Source organism: Acanthopagrus latus, chromosome 22 (assembly GCF_904848185.1).
Source record: "Acanthopagrus latus isolate v.2019 chromosome 22, fAcaLat1.1, whole genome shotgun sequence".
Taxonomy (NCBI): Eukaryota; Metazoa; Chordata; class Actinopteri; order Spariformes; family Sparidae; genus Acanthopagrus; species Acanthopagrus latus.
The window spans coordinates 7149585-7162822 of NC_051060.1; the positions used below are offsets into that span (position 1 = coordinate 7149585).

Consider the following 13238-nt stretch of genomic DNA (forward strand, 5'->3'; position numbering starts at 1 on the left):
CGCTGAGCATAATCATAGTGATGCTAAGCTACACTAGCAGAATATGGCCAGCATTGCCTGTCTTCATTGAAAAAACTGCTGTCCAACAAGTAATGGTTGTCTTTTCTTTCTTTCTTTCTTTCTTTTCTTAGATAGGAATACATGTAGTAATCATTTCTTTGTGTATTTAACAATTAAAAATTGAAACTATACACCTTTGGTGGTGGCTAACATCCCCGTTATTAGCATGCTTAAGCAAACTTTTCACAAACACTGGAAACAGAGTAGTCTCACCTTAGCTCTAATGCATTTTGATGTAAGCTATCTTATTTCAGCCTATTTATTGTATCTGTACATTGTATTAAACAAACATGAATCAAGACATTGTGGTTTAAGGAGACTTTTGCAATTACAGCTGTAACTCTCTTTTGGTGGACACTAACTTCCACCGGCTTTAGCCTACTAGCCCATGCTAGACTATGCTAGCTCTAGTTCAAACAGTGGAGGCAAAAAATACGGATAGTCTATGACCTTAGCTTCACCACACGTATAAAAGCTCTGTCGTATTTAGGCAACATTTGTATCCTGCGTGTTTAACAAATAGAAATCAAGACATTGTGGTTTAAGCAGCCATTAACATTGGCATTTCAGATAATTTTACATTTTGGTAGAAGCTAACATCCCACTGTTTTCAGCCTGCTAAGCTAGGCTAATGTCTTGCACCAAACAATTGTGGGTCCATTTCCCAAAATGACACAGAAAACCCATCAGCATGAAACAAATCCCATTTGAATTTTTATCCACTCAAGTGATTTCAGGTTTATTTTTGTCTGTTTCTCAAAGCATATAAATCGTGTGGGCTGGACCATTAACAAACCCCTGTTTATTCAGTCGGCATTTCAGGCTCAACTCCATTTTGTTGCCTAGGGTTGGATGGGGTGATAAAGTGGCGATCAAAACCCACCAAAAACCAGATTAACCACTGCAGGTTGGCATAAATCTTAATGAGGTGTTCATAATATCCATGCGATGTGAGTCATAGGAGGCACCTAAGGGAAAAAAACAAGCCTTTAACTGTTTTTTAAATGGAACAAATGTTGTCCCAAAGCGTCGGTTGTTGGTTTGTTTGCGGGGTTTTATCTGAGACTCGTTTGCATTTAATATCTTCCGCTGGATAACTTGCGCTAGCTGAGGCAAACCAGAAAACACTTCTTTCGAGGTAACGGACATTAAACTGCTCGTGTCCCCTCTCCGCTCTCAACTTCCATCCCTCTTTGGTGGAATGTGAAATTATGCACAGGCCTCCTGAATTATTGATGACTCTCACCTTCATACAGGGATAATCAGACGCTGAAATTAATATTTTTCCAACTCGAGCAGTGTTCCTCCCGGGTTCTTCCATATGGCTCGTCATCTGTCCCCCCCTCCACCTCCCCCCTGCCCAGTGTACTGGGAACCAGTAGATTGATGGGGGGCTGCTGTGCACTCATTTGACTGCGCCATTACAGCCACAAACCATGAAATAATCAGCGGCTTCCATCTTTATGGAACCGCATTTTTCTTCAGCCGACCACGCGTAAGCTTTACCGGTTAAGAGTCTGAACAATACAAATGGATCATTTGGGTGTGGATTTTTTATTTATTTTTTTCCCATCTGTAGACCTTCTTCTGTGAATATAATGAATATTTAAACACACACACGTTCATAAATGTCAAGAAATACAGAAGGTATTTCTCACTTACAGACAAAACTACTTATCAAGCCTATATTTACATTTCATATATTTATATCTGCTGTTGGTATTTTCTCAACAGTCAATGCTTATGCATGCCATATTCATATTGTTCAATATTATAATTCAACATGTTCATATTTTACTGATGTCAATGTTTGTTGCACTATAAATGATCACCTTATCATTATCTACATTTATTAACACTGTTTCCCACTGTATTTTAGCCCACTTAACTGCCACCGTAAAATGATTTGGACTAATTTCATTTAATATTAATCATCTTTTTGGTTTTAATATCTGAATGATAGTTAAAATAAATACATTTAAACATTCGAATGCCTCGATTACCGGCTCTCTCTGCATTCCCATTCACATCTCCATTGTTCAGTACTGCGAATGAGCAAATCACGGCGGCCAGAAGTTAACTGAATTACCTCAATAATCTGAGTTTTGTTTTCTAATCCCGTTTAAAATCTACAACGGTGTGTGGTTGCCAACAGGAGGCAATGCTACAAAAAGAGGGAAATGGGAGGGACTTGGTGTCGGTTGCCTCGTACGTGTTGAGAAAGTCACAGGTTAGGTTAGGACAGCACAAAGATCTGGGTCATTTCCATCAACGTCTGACACATTTTAAATATTTAGAGTGTTATAATGGATGCGGTTATGTTTGAGTTTGGGGGATAAGTAAGTAAAAAAAACAAACAAACAAAAAATGAATTTAAAGCTACTTTTCGGTGGACACTGATCTCGGTAGACCTGATTTATATGATTTAAATGATATTATGACACTTGTTTTTGACTAAAATAAGCAGGAATGATGAATTCTATCAGATTATGACAGACTGGTTTATGTCAAATATTGGCCATGCTATGTATTTCTTATTGTATTGTTTCTGCTCTTAGATTTTTAGAGGAAATTAAAAGAATTTAGTTACATATTTGAAAGCTGGACTGTCAGTCCCAGATACCAGATGTCCCCACACAGAAAAATAGCCTGGGTGATTTCGTATAAAGTCGTTGTAAATGTTTTACTTCAATCTGTAAACCAGCAACTGTTGTAAGCTTGTACCAACACCAAACTCCACTCGTAAAATTAACAAATTAGTGTTATTTCACTCACAGATGATGACACATATCTTTTAAGTGTACTCCGGACAAAGTGAAGAAATAACAAAGTTGTCTGGGGAATTCGGCACACATGTGATGAAAGAAAGAAAGAAGTAAATTACTAAGATTTTCTCCAAATAATTAGTGTTAAGTCATCATTTGGCCAGTGATTCTGATGTATCATGACAGATACATGCCTTGTAACATGCTACAACTGTATGTATGTGGCATGACGTTGTGTTTATGCTCGTGGCGAGTAACACGTGGGGACGCAGACATTACACAAGCCCTGTGTTGACAGTTAGGTAAGCTAGCTTGTTATGTAGCTAACTGAGCTAGCCCCTCGGTGTGCAGCAGGAGCGTTGTCGGTGTCGCTGTCGGGTCAATGGTCTCCTCCTCCAGGGTCCGTCTGATCTGGCGTCATTTTGTCAACAATAGGATGGGAGAGATGGCCTCTAAAGCCCAGATGCCGACCCCGGAGACAGCACTGCCCGGCCGGACTGACGGTCTGAAAGTCTCTGGTAAGACAGAGTCCCCCCCTCCGGCTAGCTTTAGCATGCTAACGTCAGCCTCTGTAGCGAAGTTACACAACTTTATGATACAACCGCGTTAGGTAACAAGCTAACATGAGCAATTCCGTGGGTCGTACGGTGTTCTGGCTATCGTAGGTTAACTTTGAAGGTTGTGCTTTCATTACAGACGAAACATGTCGAATTATAAACGTGTACACTGTGAAACACCTCCAAAGGAAGTTTGGAATGAGTTCCGCCACGCTCCGAAATTAGACGGGAGAAGCCGATTATAGTCGAGCGAGGAATCAGAGGAAGATTAGCTCTCTGTGTTAGTGCTAAATACCACTATTACTGTGAGGGGATGGATAAATGTGTAGATTAAAAGTATGAAACCAACTGATTACTTTCTGTACAGATTAAGAATGTGCAGGAATCTTAAGGGTTTTCAAAAACTAATTAAAGATGTAGGAAATAAGGAGATAGAAGTTCAGAAGCACAATAAATATGTAAAATCACAAGAATAAAACCTTAAATTAAGTAATATACAGCAGTAGGAGCGATGGCAAAGACCGGAAAAAAACATTTTAAAATGTTGTTTAATTACTTATGTTTATATAACCATTTACAGTTATTTGCTCACTGGTGTCTGACTTGTGTCAGTTCATTTGCATTTATGGAGGTTGCACAGATGCATGTGATTGTACTTGTCAGAAATTTACTCATTAAATAGGTTGTTTACTGCTCAATGTCATGATGGAAATTGATAACGGAAGTGTCCTCACTAAACTGTGGGTTCTTGTGGCCGTTACAGATAACCGGATAATGAGGGTAAGAGAGGCTTGGATAAGATAAGTTAAAACTTCTACTTCAACAAACTGCCTTGTTTCTGTGGTGGATCGCAGACCAACTTTCAAGGCGCCAACAGCCACCTGCTGTGCTGTGATCACAGTTTGTAAATGCTAAACTTGTTAAGTCCTTGAAGGCAATTTGGCCTCGTATTACCGCGGATTATATACGTTTTCCAATAAAAGGCCAGTAAGATACTGTGCATTTCTTATATGTCGAACTTTTGTTGAGCGTTTCAGGGTACAAACTCACAAAAAGCACTCAGCTCGATCTATTGGCCAAGCCATTTCCCATCAAACATTTCGGTTCTGCCGCTCATGAAGAGAAAGAGACAGTTTCACATGTCGTTCTCCCACAAGGCTTTCCACATTTTGTGTGAGCCTACAGAGTGAGTTGGACTAAATCAATAACCATACAACGCCCTCAGCAGGACAACATTCAAAAGTGTGCAGGTGTGCGTTGGTCTGAAACCTCTCAAGCAAGCCGGTGAAACGAGGATTCTTCTGAAACATCAGATAGATCCAACTTATTGGTACAGACAGCTACTGATACTGACAGCCCACACCTTAGTCAGTTATTTGGTGTGATTAAACCCAAATGAGATGGTTATGACACATGTCATCGATGCACAGTTATTTTTAATGTCTCAAGTTGTCCTGGAATTCTACATATGGGAATCTTTCCCATCAGTTATGACATGAATCTTGCATAGAGTCATTATATGGAAAATGTATGCGTAATCACCAGTGCTGGGCAAGTTACTTTCAAAATGTAACTTGTAATGTAACTTGTAATAAATATATTACATGTTACTAATTACTTTTATTTTAGTTAACTTATTACAATACGTTTTAGTTACAAAATGTCCACATATATAGAACAATTAAATAGCCTGAATCAAAAAATATCATGGGATAGGAATAAATGTCTTTAATTGTAGGCTTAGGCTTAGGAAGCACAATAAAACTTCTAATGACATGACTAGACACAAAACTGTTTTTTTCTGTGCCTTTTTATTGTAGACCACAGAACAAGAAATGCATGGCTGTGTGTGATTCAAGAATGTTAATTCAAGTTCGCTTGGAGGATTAGGCTTCATCATTAGGCCTACGAAATACTGTTCACGTCAGTCACACAGAGACTGAACAAAGAACTTATAGGCTCGGATATATTAAACACGCATAGCCTAAATCAATATGGCTCAGTTCATTAAAAAACAAAAAAAAAACTAGAAACAAAGTTAAATGCTTCACTTTGGTCAGTATCCGGGATTGTAACGTTATATTACTTGGTTACCGCTAAAAGAAATCTGTCACTGTAACAGTTACCCCCAACACTGCTAGTCACATAAAACAATCAATCAATCAAATCAAAATCAATATTCAAATGAGTAATGTAATGTTTTCTGCACCACCTCAGAATTACTTTATATATTTAAAGAAAAGAAGAATTTTCAATAAAGTCTTTTATCCTTAAGTACAATTCACTCTGAAACAGTAATGTAGACTGATGAATATTGGTAATCTCCATAAAGATATATTATTAAATTCTTGCTTCACCATAATTTAAACAGATTAGATAAGGATATCTCCAATAAATCAAATATCAGCATCTCCTGTTCTTAAATATTATCAGTGTTGTCTTTTGATAATCCACACATCTGTTGATTTATTCATTCGTTCTAAAGGATAATTGTCACTCTAACGTGTATGTGGCTGAAACAAAAGTGTGTGTTTGTGAGACAGCTGAGAGTTTTGTGTGTGTATAAACAGACCGACAGCAGCAGCAAGTTGGCAGTCGGGGCAGTTGGCACTGATCTGCCCCCTCTTCACTACAAGTGAGGGCGCTGAGTCTTGGCAAATGATGAATAGATCTGCACTGGCACTGAACAAAAGACACAAGACACACACGTTCACTCAGACACACACTCACTCAGACACACACACACACACACACACACACACACACACACACACTCACTACCCTTTAACATTTAACAGAGGAAAGATGACAGAAATAAGTAGTGAGTGTAAAGGTTGTGTGGAGATATATTGACTCTGTTTGGGTTCAGTGTTAAAGAGACAGAATGAAATTTGTAGAGATGGGCGGAGGAGAGAGTCGAGCCTTTGAGTGATTATAAATGAGTCTTTTAAATTTACTTTGGGTCGATTTAGGCAAAGTGTGTTGAGTATTTTTTCGTGGGGGGTTGGACGGGGGAAGGAGGAAGTGGGAGTGGAGGGGTTAGGAGGGCGGGGGTCCACCGCAAAAGGACGGTTTGGGATGGGTGGGATGGATGGATGGATGGGTTCAGACAGAGTGGCAGACAGGCTGGACCATCGCCAAAGCTTCTCGGGAACGCTGCCACAATCGACAGAGACGAAGAAAGAGCGAGGGAGCAGAGAGGAAAGGAAAAAGCCATGCCTGCAGTGGAGAGACTTGGCAGGGCTTCCCCTCCTTTGTCTGTCTGGCTCAGGGCTGCAGCGCCAGAGGAAATCAAGAAATGTCCAGGCGTGGTGGTGGTGGTGCTGGATGGGGACAATATCTGTCTCGGCTCCGAAAAGAAGAGAGAGAAAAAGTACTTTGAGAAGACAGAAAACTCAGCTTCTGAAAGGGCTATGGAAACCAAAATCAAAACAAGCGATTTTCTCTTTTTGAGCGATATTCCGCATCGGAGACATCGGACACGACTGGGTTTTCGGAGACAAGGTGAAACAAAATCCGATAAGCCGACCTGTGATTTTAAAGTCAGCCAAGTAGCATCTAGTAAATTTTTTTTTATTTTTCGGATAGCAGAACGTTGACTTTGAACAGGACGAGGACAGATGTTTGACTTCAGAGTCTACTGGTAGCCAGAGGAAGGCCAACGCCGCGCCAAGCAAGAGGTTTGTAAACAAAATCTTGTTGGGCTTTGAAACGTCTTTGGCATAATCAGTTGGAAGAATAAGTATGTTCGGGAAAATGGTTTCATGTTAGTGTCTGTGCTAAATCTTCATATAGAGTTGAAACGCAGAGAGATGTTCGATGTGTTGTTAATGTGATGATTTGTCTCAAAACCCAGTCGGGCCAGAAGCCTAAAGACCAGAGTAAGGGTGGGAAAACAATGGATTCTTAGATATATTGTGACTATCTTGTGAAAGATTGTGTCTCAATGCAGAAAAGGTTGATAATTGGACATTTAAAACCCAGTTCTTTGTATGTTCCTTATGGCTGAATCAATGGGATGATAGAAACATAACAGAAGCTAACCTGTGCGCTGTGTTAACGTCCTAGGCTAAGTTCTGAGATTTGGGCCAAGATAGCTGAGCATAATCAAAGTGAATTCATCTCGTTATTTAAATAACTGATCATTACAAAATTTCCTTCTGAGGTAGTTGGACTCACGAGATGATGCTTCAGGCCTGTCCCTCAGTAGTTTGGACCAGTTAGCGCCTTATGAGGAAGTACTGGCTGCGCCGGGCACCTGTTCATTTGAGACAAACAATGGCGGTTCTTCAAAAGTTAGCGCAGTTGCTGTAGCATCAGTTATATGAGCTGGAGAATTGATTTCATTGAAATAAGATCACAGGTACTGAAGGCCTTTCTGGTTGAAAACAATGTTTTCACTCCTCTGTCGATTGGCTTTGGCAAGAGTTTGATTTTCCAACTGGCTCCACTGGTGGCAGCACGCTTCAGCTGTTGATGTGATTGGTTGAAGCTAGCCCATGATAGATGGTGGTAGACAGATGGTTGGTCCTATTACCTGCCAAGTATTTTTTTAAGTGCCTTCCATTTTCCAATTTCCAAAGACGACTTTCTCAAACCATCTGCCACATCAGGTTCATTGCAAAAATGCAAAGTTTCGAAAGTGCAACAAATCCTCACACAGCATGAAAAAAATTTAAATCTCGCAGAGGAATCAAAAGTTTTGCCTCATCAAGATGTGAATTGTTTAATAATTGCAATGTAGCCCCTTGAATCATAATCAAATGGTGATGGGCCAAGAGAATCCAACCCCTTAGCGCGAAGCATGTGTTTCCATTTTGTTTGACCTCTTGAATATCTTTATGCAGCTGACTTGGTTGCTGTTGAATTGAAGCTATGAAAACAGGAAAATAGCTGGGACTAACAGTTAAATATTCATCTTATTGTTGACAAAACAATCTTAATTCAAAGTCCATTTAGTCATATTCTTGAGATTTGAGTCATATCACATGATCTTAATGATTAAATAATAATGATTAAATTTGATTTAAAAAGCAGAGATTCCACATGTGTGGGCCACAGCTCCTGGTGGGCTGTGAAGGGACTGCAGGTGGGCTGTGAGAAGTAATTTTCAATAAATAATAAAAAGTTTGAGTGATTAAATATTAACATCAAAAAAGTAATCAGAACTTATTGAACAAGGTAGTTTTTCTTTATTTATTTGACTTATTTTTATACAGTGCTGTGTTAAAATCTGTTTCCCATTGACTGCAGGAAACACAATTCTAATATCAGGGGAAGATAATTTGACTGTGGGACAGACAGTAGTCAACAATCGATACAATAGTGTCTTAATTCCATAGGTGATGCCATCATAGTTTTGTTTCAAAGTTTGTGTGGCCTTCAGAGGATTTGCTGATTTCAGACTGGGTCACGTCATTCCTAAGTTTTAGACTGGCTGGTGTATATGGAATATATTAACACCAGGCTGAGAAGCAGTTTTTACTGCCTTCTCTGGGTGGTAGATTTAAATTCCTGTCAATCGGCTAACAGACGGCTATTTTTGTCTACATATTTATTTCCTGTAAAAACCAGTAACAAGGGTGGATAGTGATTGCCAATCACAGACGCCAGTTGTGCTGAATGTGGTCTTTGCTACTAACACCAAAGGAATGTTTAACACGTATTTAAGATGTGTTTTTGTACAGTAATCAATCAAAACCCAGGAACAGTGTCACGAAAATTGAGGAAGCATTTAGTTAGACGCAGAACTAATACACCCCGAGTGCAAGATGAGTCATCAACTCTTTTAACTGACTTCCAGGGATTACAAATTCAGCTATAAGCTAAAAGACACCACTAATAATACCTACAGACTGCTTTTCCCCCATTGGTTGGTTACTGATTTAGGTTAGAGCCTGACATATGTGGGGTAACTCTACCAATTGTTCACATTAAAGAGTGTTAACAGGTCTTGGGGAGAACTACTGCATACGTGAAACAGTAGTATAAAGTCTTTTGAGGCTCCAGAGGAAGCTGCAGGTAATCTGAATGCAGCCCACTGGTCGAACATTGCACTCCTATAACACAGATGGACTCATTTTGTACCGTTTATAAACACATTATCAAAATCAATACACCAGAACCAGAGATATCACCTTTTTTTATTCCACGCAATTCTGCTTCTTTTCAAAACCTGCTGCCTACATTACTCACATTGCAACTGAGGAAACAACGTGACATCTCTTCTGGCGAAGCAGAAAAACATTACCGTTGTAAGATTACTATATTGTATAAAACTCATTAGTTACAGCGGTTTCTTGTTACCTGAGAATCATCATGAACATTTAACTCCACCCTGTAAACCCCTCCACCCCCACCCACACACAGATGGAAAAAGTGAAAACCAAAACCTAATGAAGAAATTAATGTCATCTTCACCGCAGTTTCCACACAGATGTGTTCAGACATCCAGCAGCTGCTTTCTTAATGAGCAGGTGTAAATCATTATCATTGTAGCCTGCTGTGGTGGAACGTGTCATTTTTATACCGAGGATATTTGGAAAGACTCGTTGAGGTTGATATAAATATCAGGAGTGACGATGTGCTAATGAGACTGTGATTTTTTCCGAGTTTATTTAAAAAACAAAAAAAGTTGCATCTTGGCACCACGCGCCAGGAGCTGGAAGCTGCCGCTCAGCTGAAGCCAGAAACCCCCTCGGCCAGCTGTTTTGATTCTCTCCATATGAACTGCCTGCAGCAACTCCAGTTGCACTCCAAGTACCAGTTAATTCACCAAGCTTTAGTTGGCAAAGATAACGCAACTGTATTCATGTTTTCAGATAGAAATACTAACTTTTCTGTTGGTGTTTTTGCACCTCAGAAGCAGAGAAAACGTAGGCGTGGACTATGACGAACAACAAATGTTCAAGTGGTGAAATGAAAGATAATGGACCCATTAATTCTGATAATTAACCACTCGTAAGAGCAAACTATTTAGTGTGAAAGCCCGAAACATTGGCTTGTTACAGCTTATAAATTTGAATATTTTCTACCTATTTCTATGAATTTTGCTATTGAAAATGACGTGGATTTAGTCCTCTCAGGAGAAAAACAAGCAATTTAAAGACATCTCTTTGGACAGATTAAAAACTAAGGGATTAAACTAAACAATGACTGAATAATGAACTACTAGATTTATAAAACATAGAATACACTTGCTTACCAGGAACTTACATGTGATTTTCAAATTCATGAAACTTGCCTCTGTCTAAAATGATCAATCCCAGGTCTAGAGTGCTTGCCTAACATTTATTTCTACAGAAAACGGTTGTACTTCTACTTTACTTCTACCTACAGAAGTAATCGATCGGATTTATTTGAGACCACTGCCATTATCTATTCTGCCTATCGTTTGATCCTCTTATTCCCGATCAGTTTTAGTCGAGCTGGCTGCAGCCTGAGAGCTAGCTGTAGCAGCTGTCTTATCATCTAAAATGGACTGCCTCTGTTTTTATTTTGGTTTCTCTGTCAGTGAAAAAATCTGCTAAAACTTCCTGCATGGTGCTGACTCTATTTCAACCCAGAACATTTTGCTAGGTAACAAAAATGCTGCCTTAGGAAGCAGTGGTACTCATGCGGAGTGACAAATAATGTAATCCCTGGAATTTAAGCCCGTTTTACATAGAGAGATGTTTCACCACATTGCTGGTGTTTCAACGCTCCCTCTAAGTGATCTTTTACCAGACATTGCAGCTTTTCCTGTGGTCATCTCTCTTTGTGAAATGAAGCCACACTTTGGGCCGTTTCTTCCTCCTTGTCATGAGTCCTTGTTGTAATGTTCCAGCATGAGTTCGACCTCTTTCTTTTGCAATGCAAAACTGTCAGAAAAACATGCTAGCACAAGGTGACATGAGTTAATAACCTCAGAGACATTTGATTTAGATGAATTAGATAAGTTGGAACCGGTTCTCAGTGGTTTTGGTTCTCTATTTTGTCCCTACATCCACCACCACTACACGGTAGAAGGTCATTTGGCCAGCTTTAGTACATATTATATTATATTATATTATATATATATATATATATATATATATATATATATATATATATATATATATATATATATATATATATATATATATATATATATATATATATATATATATATATATATATATATACATCACTTTACAGATAAAGATGATTGCACACAAAATATACAAAGAGCTTATAAAATATGACGTTGTGTTCTGAATTAAGCTATCCAACAGTTAACATAAGTAGGGTTGCACCACCGTATAAAGTGGTATGAAGCATGATAGCCATCATAATGTACATTTGATTATATATGGCACTAAATTCTATTATTTATAGAAGGAAAACAAAAATCAAGTTTATGTTAAGTTTTATGTTTATCCTGAAGTGAAATGAAATGAAGTTTCTAATAAACCTTCATTTTCATTCCTCTAAGAGTTATAACTGCTGATAATGATGATAGTAATAATAACACCAACAATAATGTTATTAAAAAAAATTATCATTTTTTATCAAAAGACTTAAACACGACTCAAAGTGAGTTCTAGCTTTAAAAAAAACCCCAAAAACAAATATTGCAAAGGTGTCATTTTGGGTTCTGGATCCTTGTGACTATTTTAAGGATTTTTACAAAGTAAACAATCAATCGATTCTTGCAGAAAACAATCAGAAGATTAAAACCATAATGACAATGATGGTTAGTTTAATTCCTGTACAGAATACAGGATTTCAACATTAATAAATGAGTAATAGTGTTAATCATATGATATACAAGAGCACTTCCCCCTCCACTGTTCAACATTCACATGTGGGTCTAATGTTCAGGTGTCCACATACTTACGGCCGTGTTTAGCATGTGAATCCAGGTGAAGTTGGTGTTAAAAACCCGTATATCAGAGCCTCCATCTCATCTCTTGTACCTGTTAAGTGACTGTGCAGTGTTATCAGGTTCAGGCTGACGCTCTTCAATCCATCCACCTTTGTAACAGCCGTTACCACGACAACACAGAGGGATTCCGGCGACTTAATGTGTGTTTTTGTGCGAGATCCCATCAGCGGAGCTCTTTGTTGTTTACACACTGGCCCGATAACCTTGACGGGCGAGATGACGGGCGTTTTGGGGGGAGAACGTGAGAGACATAACAGATGAGGGAGACCTATAGATCGGCAGAGAGAGGTGGAGATGAAAAAGGTGGGAGGCAGAGAAGGACTGAGGCAGAGAGGTTAACTGCTTTGGTTCGGTTATTGAGCGTCAGCGTTGTTTTATCTGGACACACAAGATGATTCTTGGTGTAAAAGGTGTATCTGATTGAATCAGAAGAGAGTTCATTGAGTTTGAAAAGCTTGAAAATCCAGCCGTTCAGAAGGGTGCATCCTCGACTGGATTGAAGAAATATTCATGTACGTCTACTTAAGCCCTTGAATCTTAGCAGTTTTATGAGCTAAAGTGCCAGACCTGTGCTTGTTTCCTGCCTCCAAAACAGAATGATTGCACTCATGTAGCATAAATAGATATATATATGTATATACATTTTTTAAAATATATTTTTTATCTTTTATCAGCTTTATTGATAGAACAGCTGAAGGTTGAAACAGGATGAGAGGGAGTGACACGCGGCATAGGACGCCCGCTCTACCAACTGAGGTAAACAGCGCCCCCTAATATATTTAGCATTTACACAATTTGACATTTATTTAATCTATTCCACCCGTATGTGGCCTAAGAAATGGCTGACACTTTGTTTCCACATACGTATGAGTACGAAGGTACCTCAACTGTAAGTCCATTCATTCTAATCAGAATCTCTGTGATATCAATGGGCCTGCAAAACTTTGCACC

General features: G+C 38.9%; 1 protein-coding gene across 2 annotated transcripts in view; it reads left to right on the forward strand.

Moving 5' to 3' along the window:
* Positions 1-3088: 3088 nt before the first annotated feature.
* msra (methionine sulfoxide reductase A) overlaps positions 3089-13238 on the forward strand; it is a 38665-nt gene continuing 28515 nt past the window's right edge. Inside the window, exon 1 of one of the 2 annotated variants that reach the window (XM_037087107.1) lies at positions 3089-3343. In XM_037087107.1, coding sequence (XP_036943002.1) covers positions 3208-3343 — 136 coding nt within the window. In that variant the 5' untranslated portion in view covers positions 3089-3207. Of the gene's footprint in view, positions 3344-7039; positions 7063-13238 lie in introns of those variants that run through there. The other variant, XM_037087108.1, reaches the window with a different exon arrangement.